This window comes from Salvelinus namaycush, chromosome 7 (assembly GCF_016432855.1).
Source record: "Salvelinus namaycush isolate Seneca chromosome 7, SaNama_1.0, whole genome shotgun sequence".
NCBI classification, from domain to species: Eukaryota; Metazoa; Chordata; class Actinopteri; order Salmoniformes; family Salmonidae; genus Salvelinus; species Salvelinus namaycush.
The window spans coordinates 40,471,186-40,490,313 of record NC_052313.1 but is presented as its reverse complement, the minus strand read 5'-3'; the positions used below and the strand labels follow the sequence as shown (position 1 = coordinate 40,490,313).

Below are 19,128 nucleotides of genomic sequence, written 5' to 3'. Positions count from 1 at the left end.
TTCAGTTATATTTGCCATATATTTTTCAACTGTGCTGTGATGGTTTCACAAATGTTCTGAATCTTTCTATTCTCATAGTTTCTACAGATTGTAACATTTTTGCTAGAAGTATTATTATATTATTGATTGACAATGACTTTTAAAATCACCTAGCAGTGCTATTTGCAGAGTTAGCTCCATTTCTTGTTACCATACAGGTACTTCAATGATTTCGTAATTGTGTGGAGTACTATTATCAGGAAGGTATAGGATGAAGAGCCCCGCCCACTGTGCAAACACTCGTTGAATCAACGTTGTTTCCACGCCATTTCAATTAAATAAACGTTGGAATAATATAGACATTGAACTGATTTCTGTGCCCAGTGGTCTGAGTGTTTCTCAGTTATGAGCTAATCATGCAGAGGCACACACAGTGTAACTACTCCAATAACACTGTGCATATAGTGGAATCATACAATACCCTAATGATGAAATGGAAACAGATAATTTCGGTATAATTTAATAAATGCCGACAGATCATTTGTTTGTTCAACATCGTGGGATCTTTTTGTGTCTGTAAAATTAATTATGAGAGAAATGGTGGGGGAAACGCCTTTATGCACAAATATTGATATAAGAACCATCATATTGAAGTTAACTTGGATTCACGCGATGAAGTGGTGTGTGGTCCTCCCACTGACTCAGGAAACCATGCAGGTTATTAGGCTAGAGATTAAATAAATTACAGGGTGCCTGAAGAACTTTGCAGGGTGGTGAAAGTGCCCGGTGAACAGGTTGATACTGCTTTCCAATAAATATAGAGGTTCTTATTCTGGTACATGATGATCGATGTTTGACTGCTGTTTGACAAATAAAAATATCCTCCCTGTCTCATCCATAATAATCTCATCATGTAGACTAGCCTACCCACACAGTTTACCCGCACTGTATCTGAGAGCTGTTGGCTAAACTGCACTGCCAACACCAGAGTAGGGACACTTGCTAATAATAACAACAGTTTTGTGACAAAACTGACAGTAGAGTTGAAAATGTGATGGAAACACATTGAACTTTAAAAAAAGTGAGTTTGGTGGAAACACACCACTGGTGGGAAAATGTGCATATTTTCTTCATGCGGAATTTATAACAGTCGCATGGAAATCTGATGGATACCTAGCTACTGGTGTGAAAACGTGGCTGCCATTTTCTTTCTCTCTGGCTGCTCATTATCCCAGTGTGAGATAAAGACATACATTTTGCTAATGGTAAACATGAATTTAGCTAATGGCTAATTTCTCCATTATTTTGCAAAAGTTAGTCGATTTTCCACAGTAGGCTACAGCCATTTATTCTGCATTGTTCTTAGTCAGCGATTTAATTTCTTAGACGTCTTGTCATACTGTGTGCTACTCCTGTTTAAGGTTAATACTTTGTGAAAGAAGTGAGAGGACGGTTATTTATCAGAATTACTGCGTAGAGTTTCAAGTCAATATACCAATTGCTTTCACAGCCCAAGAGTTCAACTAATAGCACGTGTCCGAAATTCAATAAAAAGACTTGAGGAGAAAATAGGAAATCATTTAACAGGCCGCCAAGCCAGTTTTAGTTTTAAGATCCCAAAGAATGACATTGATCCATGGTTCTACATGTTCAATCAACAAGTTTATGCAGCAGCTCTTTTTCCCATGTTCAAATAAAATCACAGATTGGTCTTGTGTACTGTATACAAACCTACAACGACAACCAGATACTCTCTCACAGCTATGCTTTCACTTTTCAGGAAGTGTGTGAGACACTGTATAAACATCACTAGCAAGTTTGATTGAATTCCAGCTATATCCCGAATTAACTCAAGAATATATCGTTATCATACCAGTCTTCCATTAATCATTATTACCTCATATCAGTGTCATTCCGACGTCGTTGGCCTCGTAAATCTGATAAATGATGATTCAGTGATACACAAATTGGCTTAATTATTTATTTGCTAACTAACTAAACAATAACACAGAAATACAGAAATACATATAGCCTACCTGGTTAAATAAAGGTGAAATATATATATTTTTTTAAACATAAACACACACAGTATAGGTTGATGTTCATGGGAATGTGAATACTTTGCATATGAACGACCGCTCATTCGAAAATAATTGCAATGTATATATTTACGCTTGTATGTCTTTGTCGTCTCTCTCTGTTGAAATCGACCGGTCTGTCTATGGGGAGTCGTCCGATGCAAGTCTCTGGTTGTCCACCAGAGGTCACAATGTCCTTAGTAGTAGTAGCCTTCTTTGTCTCTGAGTGTCCGTTAGAATGGATCCTTCAGATGTACCACAATGGTGATCATAGGGAAATGTTCTTCTTTCGTCTTCAGTCGAGTTTCCTAGACTATTTTACATAAACAGCTGCAGACTGTGGATGTCCAGTCTTCACCTTCACTCATCGAGAGTGTGAGGGTCTTACCATTTTCTGGTCTCAATGGTTGATTATTCAGGGTACAGCTAGGACCACACACCGGCAGCAACCCGACATGTTTTGGTCTCTAGAGATTTTCTTCTTCTCTCGTGTTGAGAGTTTCTAACCATTTCGTAACATTCAGCTCACTCAGCTCCTTTTATGCACTCTGGGAAAAGGGGCGTTCCATCATGTGGACACGAACTCTGACCTCATTCGGTCGTGGACACTAACTGCCACAAGTTTTGCAAGAAAGCAATACTCATTTAGAAGGCTAAAATCCTATTGCTATCTTTTCACAACTAGTTTCATATTTAATCATATACGTTTTACAACATTTAGATGCAAATCTGATATCTATATTGTGAAAGCTCTTAAAGATATAGTTATCTTGCCATACCATCCTTAATGACATCACAAAATGCTAAATGATATGACATGATTATTGTTTCGATCCCCACCAACCATTTCCCACATTCTTTATGTTAGAAATATTGTTTCAATGTCCAATCTTTTGATGTTAAAGTACTGCAATGTCTCTCTCTGTTGTAACACTCAGACATTCCATTCTCAATACTGCAAAGGCAAGAGAGAGAAAGTTTACGACCGGTCATTAAAGTCATAAAACCGTCCCACTCCCCCCCTTCCTCTCTGGTAGGAGGGGGGGCTCTCTTTGATCCTCACCCAGGAGGGGAAGTCATGACATCGTCATAACCTGTTATAATATGGTAATAACAATGTCTTGGCACATATATTTAGACTTGTTGTGACATACAGTTGAAGTCAAAAGTTTACATGCACCTTAGCCAAATACATTTAAACTCAGTTTTTCACAATTCCTGAAATGTAATCCTAGTAAAAATTCCCTGTCTTAGGTCAGTTAGGATCACCACTATATTTTAAGAATGTGAAATGTCAGAATAATAGTAGAGAGAATGATTTATTTCAGCTTTTATTTATTTCATCACATTCCCAGTGGGTCAGACGTTTACATACACTCAAGTAGTATTTGGTAGCATTGCCTTTAAATTGTTTAACTTGGGTCAAACGTGTCGGGTAGCCTTCCACAAGCTTCCCACAATAAGCTGGGCGAATTGTGGCCCATTCCTCCTGACAGAGCTGGTGTAACTGAGTCAGGTTTGTAGGCCTCCTTGCTCGCACACGCTTTTTCAGTTCTGCCCACAAATGTTCTATAGGAAAATGATGTGGATATATTGAAGCAACATCTCAAGACATCAGTTAGGAAGTTAAAGCTTGGTCGCAAATGGGTCTTCCAAATGGACAATGACCCCAAGCATACTTCCAAAGTTGTGGCAAAATGGCTTAAGGACAACAAAGTCAAGGTATTGGAGTGGCCATCAGGGCTTTGTGATGGCCACTCCAATACCTTTGGAGAATAGATTTTTCTGTAGCTGAGCGAGATGTCCAGGTTAAAGTAAAATGTCAGACGTACTACCACTAGCTGTGCCGGGTGAAATTCCACATGCTTATTTGATGAGTTTCCTCTGAGAAGCAACCAGGTATATACTGCATATACTTTAGTTGTCAGTTGTCACCCAGGTGTTCCATTTAAAACCAAATTGTTATTTGCAGGGATTGTGCATGTTCTGTCAAATCTCACACTTCTTTGTTGAATCCACTCTGTATTCTGATTCAGAGTCATTAACTATTACTCATACAAGAAACCAAAGCGACTGGCTGGAATTGGCTGAGCAGTAATGAATGCATTTTCTCGATAAAGGTCATTAATTGATCCATATAGTATGCGTCCAAAATGGCACCCTATTCCCAATATAGTGTACTACGTTTGACCAGAGTTCTATTGGGGCCCTGGTCAAAGTAGTGCACTATGAAGGGAATAGGGTGCCATGTGGGTCTCAGATGTAGTGTACTGAAGAAATGACAGGGCAGAAGTACAACCAATGGGGTTCTATTAATACAGACATAGAACATGGATATGGTCGGTACTACACACATATGGGTTTGAAGTAGGGTCTTTAACCTGGTAAGGGGATAAATCTATAATAGCCTAGCTTACATCATAGCCTGATCTTAAGTTGATCATATGCTATATTATCACTGAATGTGATTGATTTGGTTAATGTGCATTATGCAATCAAGTGTTTTATTTATTATGTATAATTCATTTTTGGCTCTGCTATCCTGTAAACTGTAACTAGGCCACTCAGGAACATTCAATGTTCTCATGGTAAGTAATTACAGTGTATATTTGGCCATGTGTTTTAGGTTATTGTCCTGCTGAAAGGTGGATTGGTCTCCCAGTGTCTGTTGGAAAGCAGACTGAACCAGGTTTTCCTCTAGGACTTTGCCTGTGCTTAGCTCTATTCCTTTTCTTTTTATCCAAGAAAATTCCCTAGCCCTTGCCAATGATAAGCATGCCCATAACATGACGCAGCCACCACCATGCTTGAAAATATGAAGAGTGGTACTCAGTAATGTGTTATGTTGGATTTGCCCCAAACATAATGCTTTGTGTTCAGGACAAAAAGTAAATTTCTTTGCAGTATTACTTGCCTTATTATAAATATGATGCATGTTTTGGAATATTTGTATTCTGCACAGGCTTCCTTCTTTTAGCTCATCATTTAGGTTACTATTGTGGAGTAACTACAATGTTGATGATACATCCTCAGTTCTCTTATCACAGCCATTTAACTCTAACTGGTTTAAAATCACCATTGGCTTCATGGTGAAATGCCGGAGCTGTTTCCTTCCTCTCCGTCAATTGAGTTAGGAAGGACGCCTGTGTCTTTGTAGTGACTGGGTGTATTGATACACCATCCAAAGTGTAATTAATAACATCAGCATGCTCAAAGGGATATTCAGTGTCTGCTTTTTTTCTTCTACCCATCTACCAATAGGTGCCCTTCTTTGCAAGGCATTGGAAAACCTACCTGGTCTTTGTTGTTGAATCTGTGCTTGAAATTCACTGCTCAACTGAGGGACCATACAGATAATTGTTTTTGTGGGGTACAGAAATGGGGTAGTCATCCAACTTATTATTTTACTCCTGAAGTTATTTAGGCTTGCCATGACAAAGGGGTTGAATACTTATTGACTCAAGAAATTTCAGCTTTATTTTTTATTATTTTGTAAAAATGTCTAAAAACATAATTCCACTGACATTATGGGGTATTGTGTGTAGATCAGTGACAATCTAAAGTTAATCAATTTTAAATTCAGGTTGTAATACAACAAAATGTGGAAAAAGTCAAGGGGTGTGAATACTTTCTGAAGGAACTATAACTGTCTTCAGCATTACGAATGACTCAGACACAAACTAGTCTGTAGCTGCAGCACTTCCAGTCCATATTTAGCCACAGACCTTTCTGATTGTCTAGCCACCACTCGAAGTGACAAATAACAGTCCGTGAAAATAATAACCAATGACCATATAGAAAAAAAACAGCAAATCTTAAGCTATATCTGGCGTAAGACAAAGATATGGTGATATACAGTAGCCGCAAAACATCAAAGATATCTTCCGGAGTCGTAAGGCTGCCAACTCCGAACCACATATTGCCTTGGCGATGTGGATTTGAGTCTTGAGTTCAGTCTCAGCCACTTTCTGTTTGTGGCCCTCATTCTTGTGTATCTCCTGCTCTACCTTCCCGCTGTCCTGTCATTCAAAAAAAAAAAAACACAATTGTTGTCAGCTGTACATTCCCACTTTCCCCCTACTCTCTCTCTCTACAGTGTCTCCTCCAAGTCCTCTCCTATGCTGGTGGTATTTACCACAGGTAAGGACTCTCGGAGGGAGATGTCGTCCACCTGCTTGGCTCTCTCGTCTGGCTCCTCTGGGATGGATGGGGGCAGGCTATCCACCTCAGAGTTGCTGAACACGTAGCCGGGCAAGGTGGTGTGGGTGCCGACGCTGTGCCTGGCTTGGCTGCTGCGGTACACGTGGCTGGAGAATAGGGAGGAGGTGCCCGAGATCACGGCCGGCGGCTGCGGCTGACTGGTAGAGGTCTGGTTGAGACCGTACCGGTAGTTGGCACATGCCGCCGGTCCCTTCCCGTCAAACACCAGGTTCCAGCGGGTCCAGGTCTTCTTGATCTCTGCCTGGACCTGAAGAGAACAAGTGGATTGTGTGGGTCAGGTTATAGTACAGTATAGGTTGTGGTATTGTGTGGGTCATGGTATGTATGGTAGCCTATAGTACGGGTCATGGCAGAAAGTGGAGAGTTCTGACAACTTTTAGAACGGGCGCAATGTTAGAGCCTTTATCCTGAAACCTTTAATGATGTAACAATACAAGAACGCCTCCGACCATTCTCAATGAAATTACTTGCTGCAAACAAGAAAAACAGAGTAGTGAATTCAAATGTCGTTTTTACCGACTGGCATTCACAATGAAATTAGTTGACAACACAAAACTATGGAGACTTGAATACATATTATTGCCAATGCCAAAGTTTCTATTGTTTTGTGGTGCCAACAAATTTCATATTCGCTTTCACTGGACTTTTTCAGAGGTTTTAAAAGCTATCAGAAATAAAACAGCCCAAACCAGAAGCGTCAATTATCACTTAGCAACGAACATGGACAAGAGTAGGGGTGCTCTCAGAACATTCAGATCGAAATGACCAAACTCCCTAAATATTGTATATGGCTTCAGAGAGGACTAATAAATTAGGAAATTATAGACTTGGTTGTTCACCAGTTTGGGGGAAATGTAGTACTTTATTTTACAGTAGCTACTGTTTTTACAATGGTATTTACCTGGTATTGACCAGCAAGTTATGAGGTAGTAACAATGGGTATTTTCTGGTAGCCTATTTTCTTACAGTACTTCAAACCCTGAAGGTGGGGATCACTGATGGGTACAATGCGTACGCACAGCATGCACTTGTGCACAGTATGAGTGTTCTATTGTTCTAATAAATGACATCACTAAGTTCCATTAGTTCTAATAACATATCTCTCGCTCTCTCATCATGGTCAGTTCATAGAACTTCCTTCTATACTTATAAATGGGCAAGTGACTTAGGTTGAATTGGAGAGTCCAGCACGATAGATTCTCGAACGCGGAGAAGACCTTAAAGTGGAGAAGACCTTAAACCTTCTGGCCGGGTCTGGTCAATAGTACTCACCTCTCCATTGCAGTAGCAGTAGATAATGGACACAAAGAAACCCTGCGAAAAGGTGAAAGCGAGTTAGGTCAGAGGCATGTGTTGAAAGGTCCAATTCCGTCTGACAGTATAAATGATGTGACCTTCTCTACGAATGAGAGGTGTCCATGACCTTTGGAGAATAATATCGACATGATGTGCTCAGGAAAGAGAGCTCTTAGAGAAAAACAAATACAAGATGGATGGGGTTTGTTTTTGCTGTATCTACTTTTCATCTTCTTTTTATTATACACAATTCCTTTAAAAAAAAACATTCCATGTTTCCCTGGATCTCTACAAATCAGACCTCAAAAGTAGTGTAATGTTAAGATTGACACACATCCTAATTTATTCATAGCTAGATTGTCATGAGGTGTGGTTTGATCTTGACATTAGACTACATTAGAGGTCTGAAAACATCTGAAATAATTGAAAGTGTAATGTCCCTTTTAGCAATGATGCTCAAATGTTCACATTTAAAATCGTATCAATATTGCTTTCTAGTGCTGAGCGATTAACCAAAATGTATGTTATTTTTCGTTTTTTTACACAACTAATTGACCGACGTTATTTCAATTATTTGAATTCTATTTCGTTTTTTTCTGTGAGCTCATTTCGCATTTCCTCACTGTAGTTTCTCGAATAGAGATAAATCAGAACAAGCCCATACGGTGTAATGTAGTAGGTACAGTTGAAGTCGGAAGTTTAGCCAAACACATTTAAACTCAGTTTTTCACAATTCCTGACACTTAATCCAAGTAAAAATTCCCTGTTTTAGGTCAGTTAGGATCACCACTTTATTTTAAGAATGTGAAATGTCAGAATAATAGTAGACAGAATGATTTATTTCAGCTTTTATTTCTTTCATCACATTCCCAGTGGGTCAGAAGTTTACATACACTCAATTAGTATTTGGTAGCATTGCCTTTAAATTATTTAACTTGGGTCAAACATTTCGGGTAGCCTTCCACAAGCTTCCCACAATACGTTGGGTGAATTTTGGCCTATTCCTACTGACAGAGCTGGTGTAACTGAGTCAGGTGGGTAGGCCTCCTTGCTCGCACACGCTTTTTCAGTTCTGCCCACACATTTTCTATAGGATTGAGATCAGGGCTTTGTGAAGGCCACTCCAATACCTTGACTTTGTTGTCCTTAAGCCATTTTGCCACAACTTTGGAAGTATGCTTGGGGTCATTGTCCATTTGGAAGACCCATTTGCGACCAAGCTTGAACTTCCTGACTGATGTCTTGAGATGTGATGCCATCTATTTTGGGAAGTGCACCAGTCCCTCCTGCAGCAAAGCCCCCCCACAACATGATGCTGCCACCCCCGTGCATCACGGTTGGGAAGGTGTTCTACGGCTTGCAAGCCTCCCCCTTTTTCCTCCAAACATAACGATGGTCAATATGGCCAAACAGTTCTATTTTTGTTTCATCAGACCAGAGGACATTTCTCCAAAAAGTATGAACTTTGTCCGCATGTGCAGTTGCGAACCGTAGTCTGGCTTTTTTATGGCATTTTTTGGAGCCGTGGCTTCTTCCTTGCTGAGCGCCCTTTCAGGTTATGTCGATATAGGACTCGTTTTACTGTGGATATAGATACTTTTGTACCTGTTTCTTCCAGCATCTTCACAAGCTCCTTTGCTGTTGTTCTGGGATTGATTTGCACTTTTCGCACCATAGTACGGTCATCTCTAGGAGACAGATCCTTCCTGAGCGGTATGACGACTGCGTGATCTCATGGTGTTTATATTTGCGTACTATTGTTTGTACAGATGAATGTGGTACCTTCAGGCATTTGGAAATTGCTCCCAAGGATGAACCAGACTTGTGGCGCTCTACAATTATTTTTCTGAGGTCTTGGCTGATTTCTTTTGATTTCCCCATGATGTCAAGCAGAGGCACTGAGTTTGAAGGTAAGCCTTGAAATACATCCACAGGTACACCTCCAATTGACTCAAATGATGTCAATTAGCCTATCAGAAGCTTCTAAAGCCTTAACGTCATTTTATGGAATTACTTGTGTCATACACAAAGTAGATGTCCTAACCGACTTGCCAAAACTATAGTTTGTTAACAATAAATTTGTGGAGTGGTTGAAAAACAAGTTTTAATGACTCCAGCCTAAGTGTATGTAAACTTCCGACTTCAACTGTAGTAGTAGTTTACAACAGGCCAATATTCAACATTGTTTAGTGCAGTAAACGTGCTAATTAACTACAATTACCATAATCCAATGGATGCCTACTTGTCCGGAGACAAGAGAGAAGAACGCATGATCAAGAGGGATGGAGCAGTTGCATTGCGAGGTATCTTTAACTGAAAATACATGATCTAAGTGATTGATAGTTGGTATTCAGCATTCATAAAAGTATGCTGTATTGACTTTGAATAAATACTAAAATAGTGATTTTGTCAGACAGCATAGGCAGCAGCTCTATAGAGATGAGATGATGACTTGGAATTAAATAACAAAGTATTCAAATAAAACAACTGTAATATTCCCAACAACAAATATTTTATTAAAGTAAAGTCATGTGAATAAATGATGGTTAATAAGTGATAAGAAGTAATGGGCAGTCACTACCATTATGGGGATTTTATTCATATTCTGTGTTAATGCATAGTGCATTTCATGTAAAACATACATGTAAAAAAAAAAATACATTGAAAAACCGTGATTCTTTTTTTTATATTTAAACCGAAAATGAGCCGACCTCAAAAAGCACTAATCGCTCAGCACTATTGCTTTCTACAGTTCAAAAGCTATTAGCAATGTGCAATATACGACAGATCAGTTACATGCAATACAAAATAGGATCCCCAATTGGGGTGAAAGCGAGCACCTGGAAAGAGTTGAAAAAGAGCTCGCAGTACATTCGGACCTCCCATCCGACCCCTTTGAACGAGTGTGGCATGCCCACAAACACTATGTAGTGGACCCCGAACACCAGCACCAGCACTAGAGTGGACTTAGCCAGTTTCCTGTGAAAGAGTCAGTAGAAAACTGTATAATCCTCTATTGAAGGAATCCTTTGTGCAGCCTCATACAACAATCAATGTACATATAACAAACCACCAATGAAACATATCTTAAAAAACAGACCTGCAACACGGTTAGAGATTATTGCAATACAATACATTAGGCCAGGGTTGGCTAAATCAATCTCTGGAGGGCAGAGTTTCTGCTGATTGTTGTTATTTCCTTTTGATGTGTGTCCAATTAAGACCTATACAACTGGCTGAGGGGAGTTCCTACCTAATCAATGCCCTTAATTGATCAATCAAGTACAAGGGAGGAGAGAAAACTCGCAGACACTCTGACCTCCAGGAATTGAGTTTGACACCCCTGCAGTAGGCTATATGAGAAAAGTCTGGTAAAGTGCATGGGATATGTGTCTAGAAAAGTGCATGTGATATGTGTCTGGTAAAATATGTGATATGTGTCTGGAAAAGGGCATGTGATATGTGTCTGGAAAAGTGCATGTGATATGTGTCTAGAAAAGTGCATGTGATATGTGTCTGGTAAAATATGTGATATGTGTCTGGAAAAGTGCATTTGACATGTGTCTGTAAAAGTGCATGTGGTGGTGATGGAGTTTGAGAGGGACAGGATGGAAAATACCACATGCAGCTGGCATCGAGCTAAAATAATAGAATTTCTTGGCAGCCATCTTTATCTGACAGTCCCTTGCAGTGCTTGACTTGGACTGAAATATATGCTGGTACTCATTTTGGGTGCCGGTACTGTTTACATTTAGCTACATGTTCCGCAATAAGTTTGAGGTAATATAAGAGGAACAGGAGCTCAAGCAGTAGAACATTCGAGGTGCCGGTACTCCGCTCCGGTGAGCTCCGGCCCAAGTCAAGCACTGCTCCCTTGTGCATTTGTGCACTTTCCAAAAACAATCCCCTCAACAGATTTGTGATACAAATGTCAATAGCCAAGGAAGATTACACATTACAATTTGCAACGTTAGTATCAATATCGAGCCAACGTTTGCATCTAAATTGTTTGAAGACGCTCAGTAGTTTTTTTTATGGAATAAATCACGGCTAGAGAAAGAGAGTTAGAGGGAGCAAGAGGAAAAACAAAGTCTGCATCCCAAATGGCACCATATTCCCTATATTGTGCACTACTTTTGACCAGAGCCTTATCAGTGTTAATCCTATCTACACCTGTGAGAATGGAGCGGCTCAAGACACAACGTGGATCTGAAGTATTGTCCGTTGTTGTGTCTATTTACTAATGACTGACAGGAGTGTTACCGCCTCAGCCTTCAGCCTTGGCACAGAGCTGCCAACCAACACATTACCCCAGACATAAGTGGGAATTAAACAAAGACTCAGGCAGCCCTATAGGGATGGCTTCACAGCATGTCAAAATGTGTCTTGCACTTAGATATGAGAAGAGCATGTACAAACACTGCAGCTGGGACAATGAGCTGGCAACCTCTGCAATGAACAGAGTAGTCAGGAAGTCCAGCACCATCATCAAGGACCCACTCACCCCAGCCATGCATGGACTGTTCACTCCCGAAACGGTTACTGACCCAACGGTCTTAACCGCTAGGATACCTGATGCCCACAACTGGGTTTAATATGCTCAAGATTAGATTAGACCGGTGGAGGCTGCTGAGGGGAGGACGGCTCATAATGGCTGGAATGGATTCAATGGAATGGCGTCAAAAACCTGGTTTCCATGTGATTGAAAAGATGCATTACTGTATCTCATGGCTACGATGCAATACATTTAATAAATAACATTTCGACAGCTACGCTGCCTTCATCAGAGTTTCAAACACAGATTAACCTGCTCTAAATTCATAACCTGTATCCTAAGCCTGAGTAAATGACGTGAAAGGTTTGCAAACACATGGATCATGAATATAAAAGAAAAATGATTAAACTCATCAAAGGCACATTTAGAATAAGCTATTTCTATAAACTGCAAATTTAATGAAAAATGGTATTTACACTATCTAATGTTTTTCCCCACAAAATCACATAAATAAGATTGACTAAAGCAACATGGCATTAAAGAAACACCAACCCTACCTGCATTGCTTCCGAGTGTCATATCTCCCAGCATTCGTCGCTCTGATTTTTGTGGCCAGCACTCGCACAATATTCACAAACAAAATAAAGTTGAGCTGAAAAACAAAAAAAAGCAAGCATGATTCACTGCTCATTATAGTAGGCCTACCATTCTGTAGGTGACACGGTCCGATTGTCTCATTGTAGTAGGCCTACCGTTCTGTAGGTGACATGGTCAGATTGTGTCACTGCATCAATGTTCTTAAGGTCCAAATACTGTAAATCCAAATGTATTGTCATGGACCAGAACTGACACATGTGTAACGGATGTGAAATGGCTAGCTAGTTAGCGGGTACGCGCTACTAGCGTTTCAATCAGTTACGTCACTTGCTCTGAAATCTACAAGTAGTGTTGCCCCTTGCTCTGCAAGGGCCGCGGCCTTTGTGGAGCGATGGGTAACGATGCTTCGAGGGCGACTGTTGTTGATGTGTGCAGAAGGTCCCTGGTTCGCGCCCGTGTCGGGGCGAGGGGACGTACTAAAGTTATACTGTTACATTGGTGCCGTGACCCGGATCACTGGTTGCTGCGGAAAAGGAGGAGGTTGAAAGGGGGGTGAGTGTAACGGATGTGAAATAGTTAGCGGGTACGCGCTAGTAGCGTTTCAATCAGTTACGTCACTAGCTCTGAAACCTATTAGTAGTGTTGCCCCTTGCTCTGCAAGGGCCGTGGCTTTTGTGGAGCGATGGGTAACGACGCTTCGTGGGTGTCAGTTGTTGATGTGTGCAGAGGGTCCCTGGTTCGCGCCTGTGTCGGGGCGAGGGGACGGTTTAAAGTTATACTGTTACATTGATGCTGTGACCCGGATCACTGGTTGCTGCGGAAAAGGAGGAGGTTGAAAGGGGGGTGAGTGTAACGGATGTGAAATGGCTAGCTAGTTAGCGGGTACGCGCTACTAGCGTTTCAATCAGTTACGTCACTTGCTCTGAAATCTACAAGTAGTGTTGCCCCTTGCTCTGCAAGGGCCGCGGCCTTTGTGGAGCGATGGGTAACGATGCTTCGAGGGCGACTGTTGTTGATGTGTGCAGAAGGTCCCTGGTTCGCGCCCGTGTCGGGGCGAGGGGACGTACTAAAGTTATACTGTTACACATGCAGGAATCAAATAACATGAAATCCAACCAGGATTTCTAGAAAACCAAATCAAATATATTATTCTTATGTAGCACTTCCTCACAGATAAAATATGAAAGAGACAGCGGGAACTGAAGGCTTAGCCTGCAGCTGCACTCTGATTCACTCTGGTCCACACCGTCTGACTGTCTGGATCTACACTAGGGCCCCGAGGAGTAGATGTCAGCCGGGTCAGTCAGTCCTCTGAAACTCCTCCTACTGAACTAAACCCACTAATAATACTATAAGGAGAGGCTCTATCAGCACATCATTTCAAAGGTCTGACCCACTGCTTTGGCATTCTCACTCAGGAGTCTGGATAGAAAAACTAATTGTGCAGTGCCTGTGGCCTAGCTCCCGGCTTAGACACATATTCCTCTCCCCACCGGATACCGGGTTTCAATCCCCACTCTAACCCTTTACTCTGTGAATCCCACCTGCCTGTCTCCCCCTCTGTCATTTTGGTCTCAATAAAAAAACAAGATTCTGGGCATCGATACACAGCATATCAAATGAAAACCCTCACCGTTATCTCTAATCATGACATTTCTACCATGGTATCATTGAACTTGTACCATCAAAGGTTTGGATGAGATTACATTTGAATTGAAAGACAAGGCCTGTAGTCCACTTTGATTTCATTAGGAGAACCTAAGTCCTTGGTCCACCTCATGTGGCAGGTTAAGAGCAATAGTATTGAAGGAGATGCAAATGTATGTATCTCTGCTGAGACTGAGTCAGTGGTGTCAGTTTGAGAGTCTTGGTGGCTGACTAAGAGCAGACAGGGGAAGGTATACACTTGGCTTAGGTACTCAGGTAGGGGACAGGTATACTGTACACTAGGGAGTCACTAGGCCACTAGGGAGCAGGGACAGGTATACACCAGGGAGCAAGGTGTCACTCCACTCTTCCAAGGGGCAGAGAGAAAGCTTCTGGCCCGGAGAAAAGCAGATGAAATCCTCTCTTCGGATTTGAGTTCTTCAAGAGTATTATACATAACAAGAGTTACAGTCTGGGAGCTACAGTAAATAGCTTATGCATGATAAAAAGCCACCAGGACCATCACTTGTCAGCACTTGTATGCCAGCAGTTTTTGGCATCAGGCTTTCAACTTCTCTCTTATTTGTCTTGATTTAATTTCTTTACTTTATCTCCCGAAATAAGGACTTCGCCCAGAGACTCCAGGTGTGAAGTTGTGCAGAGAAAACTAAGCTACAAGCTTGACCAAAGTTGCTAAAACTTGAACATGAATCATGAATAGAGAATAAAACACTTAAAAAATATATATATATCAAGATAAGAGTCAGCAATGCAACCTTCTAGTAATGGGTGCAAACTACCGGATTCTCGCCTCATTGGCTATGATTGATGAATTGGGGAGAGGTTTTTACTGCAATTGAAGTCACTTACACCAATGGCTGTAAGGATGGGAACTTGATAGATCCATTTAATGTTACCCGCACTTAACTCCCAGCATCTGTTAAGAGAGAAAGATAGAGAGAGAGAGCGAGCGAGAGAAAGAGCGAGCGAGAGAAAGAGCGAGCGAGAGAAAGAGCGAGCGAGAGAGCGAGAGAGCGAAAGAGCGAGAGAGAGAGAGAGAGAGAGAGAGAGAGAGAGAGAGAGAGAGATTAGAGTACATTTGTACTGCAGGAGTTCCTTACTGCTCTCAAAACAGTATGTCGTCGTGCAACAAAAGTGTAGTCTCTCTTGCCAGTCTCAGGGCGCTCCGCACACACAATGGCTGTGAGAAGAGGCTAAAAAAAGTGTAATGGTGTCATGTCAAAGGTGTGCAGCTGCAACATTAAGGCAAGTAGGCCGCTGACTGTGAATGAGAACAAGAGTACTGAGGTGGCAGGTAGCCTGGTGGTTAGAATGTTGGGCCAGTAACCGAAAGGTTGCTGGATCGAATCCCTGAGCTGACAAGGTAAAAATCTGTTGTTCTGCCGCTGAACAAAAACACCTTGGGAGATCCTATTTCCAAACCAGATGATTGTGGGCAGCCTAGACAGCTGATGCACAGAGTTGCTCAACAGGCTCCTGCATGCTATGCTGGGCTCCTCCACTTAAAGTGTGTTGCTGGAGGTGTCTGTGGAAGATGGTAGGTGAAGGAGGAAGTTGAGCGTCACTCTCACCCACCGTGCGTCTGACAGCGTTGCCCGGACAACAGCCCAGGCGGCGACGAAGAGAGCAGGGACACCTGAAATTAGAGAGGACAATGATTGCTTACTGCTGTCTCAAGATCTTACAAGATTCAGTACACTTATTTAAGAAATTAAATTGATACTGGCAAGGGCAGAGGATTTTTTCTTCTTCTTTTAAGATATAAAACTATTCCCACGCACCTGCAACAAGCAAACTCGTCTGTCTGAGTGCTTTTCCTATTTTGAATAACAGCTGTAGTAACATGTGGCCGTCAACAACATGAGCGCTGTTGTGAATTGGTGACTGCATGCGTATCTAAGACGGCAGAGCAGCTCACCCCATCCAATCAGGGTAAAGCCCCACAGGTATTTGGTGTCCGAGTAGAAGGCCATGAAAATGAGGCTGTGGAGGTACAGCCCTTCTACCAGGATCCAGTAGTAATTGGTTGCCAGGAAGTAAATGAAGAGCAACACAGTGATCTTGCATCCAACCTGGTAAAAACAACAGCTTGTTAAAAACACCCTGTAGTGCAGAGCTGTGGTCCAGTGGTAACACTTTCAGGTCCATACGCATACCGGCATGCTCCCTTCTCACTGTGTCTCCTCCTCGTCACTTCTCTCCCACTCTAATCTATCTATCAATAAAGCACAAATGAAAGGTAGTGATTGTTAGCCTAGCCCCACAAGATGAACCCCACAGAATGCGTTGTGACCGCAAAACATATCCCGACTGATTGAATTATTAGTCGTAGCATGGATATCAGATGTGTTGGTGCCTACAGCTTTAGCTGCAAACAGATGTTTTTTCATCTATACACAAATAGTCACATCTGTATTATTTTTGTCATGATTTACCTGCTGAGTAAATCATATTTTTCTAGTAATACAAACTAGATAGTTAATTAAATAGTATTTTTTTCTAGTAATACAAATTAAGTTCTGGGAAAAGAAAAACCATTGAATATTATTCTCTTTCCCTGATGTTGGTCTGTCGTGATGGAGATATTTGTATAGAGGAAATTGCCGCCTGCCTGGGGATATCCTGACATCCAGGAAAAGAGCAACCGAGGTCTTCACGTACATGACATTCTCAACCGTTGATCCTCTTTTCCCAGTAATTTCCCACCGCGGCTAAGCTTAGACTCACAGTATGACAAACGGTACGAAGAGACTGTTGATAAAGTTCAGTTCAAGCGGAGGATTATGAGGACGACACAGAAGATGACTGATGCAGTGTTGTTTTTCATTGAAGTCAGATGGCGTTGCCACCGCAAGGTCGTCAACATTATCGAAGACGTTGGTTACGTGTAGCAGCGTGGAGCAGGGGTGGTGCTGCAATCGACCATGCACGCATAGGAGTGACATGGGTTTCAATCCCCGCCCCAGCCACTTTCTCCCCTCCACAAACTATACATCCACAGTACATCTACATTCTGAACTGTCGAAATAAAGATAAAAAATATGGGAAAAATTCTCTGGGCCTGTCTGAATACCCCTACCTGCATTCTAAATAGTACTCTGATTGGGTATACAAAAACAGAAAGATTTATAGTACGTGACATTTCTAAAAATGTATGCTGTAAAAGCTAGGATTTCATTTCATACGCTAGGATGAAGTCACTGCACACTGAAGAGAATTGTCTTTCCGGACTCACGTGTTTGACTACAGCTGATAATCAGAGTACCAAAATAAACGAATCACGGGAAACAACACAATTGACTATCGCCCTGTAGCAGTCGCTTCTGCCATTATGAAGTGCAGTCTAGTGAAGGAACACATATCACCTCCACATTACCCGACACCCTAGACCCACTGCAATTTGCATACAGCAACAATAGATCCACGGATGACGCAATCGCCTGCACGCTGCCCTCTACCAGCTGGACAAGAGGAATACCTATGTAAGAATGCTGTTCATTGACTACAGCTCAGCCTTCAACACCATAGTACCCTCTAAGCTCATCATTAAGATTGGGGCCCTGGGTCTGAACCCTGTGTAACTGGGTCCTGGACTTCCTAACGGTAGGCAACAACACCTCCACTACGCTGATCCTCATCACAGGGGCTCCACAAGGGTGCTTGCTCAGATCCCTCCTGTACTCCCTGTTCACCCATGACTGCGTGGCTAAGCACATCTCCAACTTAATCATCAAGTTTGCTTACGACACAACAGTGGTAGGCCTGATTACCAACAACGACGAGGAGGTGAGGGCCCTGGCGGAGTGGTGCCTAGAACATAATAATCAAAGTCAACAAAACGAAGGAGCTGATCGTGGACTTCAGGAGACAGCAGAGGGAGCACACCCCCATTCACATCGATGGTGCCGCAGTGGAGAAGGTGAAAAGTTCCTCGCTGTACACATCACTGACAATCTGAAATGGTCCACCCACAGAGACAGACAGTTCTTCAGGAGGCTGAAGAAATTTGTCTTAGCCCCTAAAAGCCTCGCAAACTTTTACAGATGCACTATTGAGAGCATCCAGTTGGGCTGTATCACCGCCTGGTACGGCAACTGCACCGTCCGCAACCACAGGGCTTTCCAGAGGGTGCTGCGGTCGGCCCAGCGCATCACTGGGAGCACACTGCCTGCCCTCCAGGACATCTACAGCACCCGGTGTCACAGGAAGGCCAAGAAGATCATCAAGGACCTCAGCCACCCGAGCCACAGCCTGTTCACCCCGCTACCATCCAGAAGGCGAGGTCAATACAGGTGCATCCAAGCTGGGACCGAGAGACTGAAAAACAGCTTCTATCTCAAGGCTATCAGACTGTTAAATAGTCACCACTAACCGGCCTCCGCCCAGTAACCTACCCTGAACTTTAGTCACTGTCACTAACCGGCTACCACCCGGTTACTCAACCCTGCACCTTAGAGGCTGATGCCCTATGTACAGTACATATAAATTGAACACCGGTCACTTGAATAATGTTTACATACTGTTTTACCCACTTCATATGTATACTGTATTCTAGTCAAGGCCTATCCTATTTAACTATTGCTGTACAAATACTATTCTATCCATAATGTCTATACATGTCATCATATACATATATACACACCCACTGAACCAAAATATAAATGCAACATACAATCATTTTACTGAGTTACTGTTCATATATGGAAATCAGTCAACTGAAATAAATTCATTAGGGCCCTAATCTATGGATTTCACATGACTGGTAATTCAGATATGCATCTGTTGGTCACAGAT

General features: G+C 42.0%; 1 protein-coding gene across 1 annotated transcript in view; it reads right to left on the bottom strand.

Annotated features, from left to right (window-relative positions):
- Nucleotides 1–6,147: 6,147 nt before the first annotated feature.
- LOC120050718 (parathyroid hormone 2 receptor-like) overlaps nucleotides 6,148–19,128 on the bottom strand; it is a 34,768-nt gene continuing 21,787 nt past the window's right edge. Inside the window, exons 7-13 of the mRNA XM_038997282.1 lie at nucleotides 16,253–16,406; nucleotides 15,910–15,970; nucleotides 15,184–15,250; nucleotides 12,627–12,721; nucleotides 10,415–10,553; nucleotides 7,551–7,592; nucleotides 6,148–6,525 (exon numbers count right to left, since the gene is read on the bottom strand). Coding sequence (XP_038853210.1) covers nucleotides 6,148–6,525; nucleotides 7,551–7,592; nucleotides 10,415–10,553; nucleotides 12,627–12,721; nucleotides 15,184–15,250; nucleotides 15,910–15,970; nucleotides 16,253–16,406 — 936 coding nt within the window. The remainder of the gene's footprint in view (nucleotides 6,526–7,550; nucleotides 7,593–10,414; nucleotides 10,554–12,626; nucleotides 12,722–15,183; nucleotides 15,251–15,909; nucleotides 15,971–16,252; nucleotides 16,407–19,128) is intronic.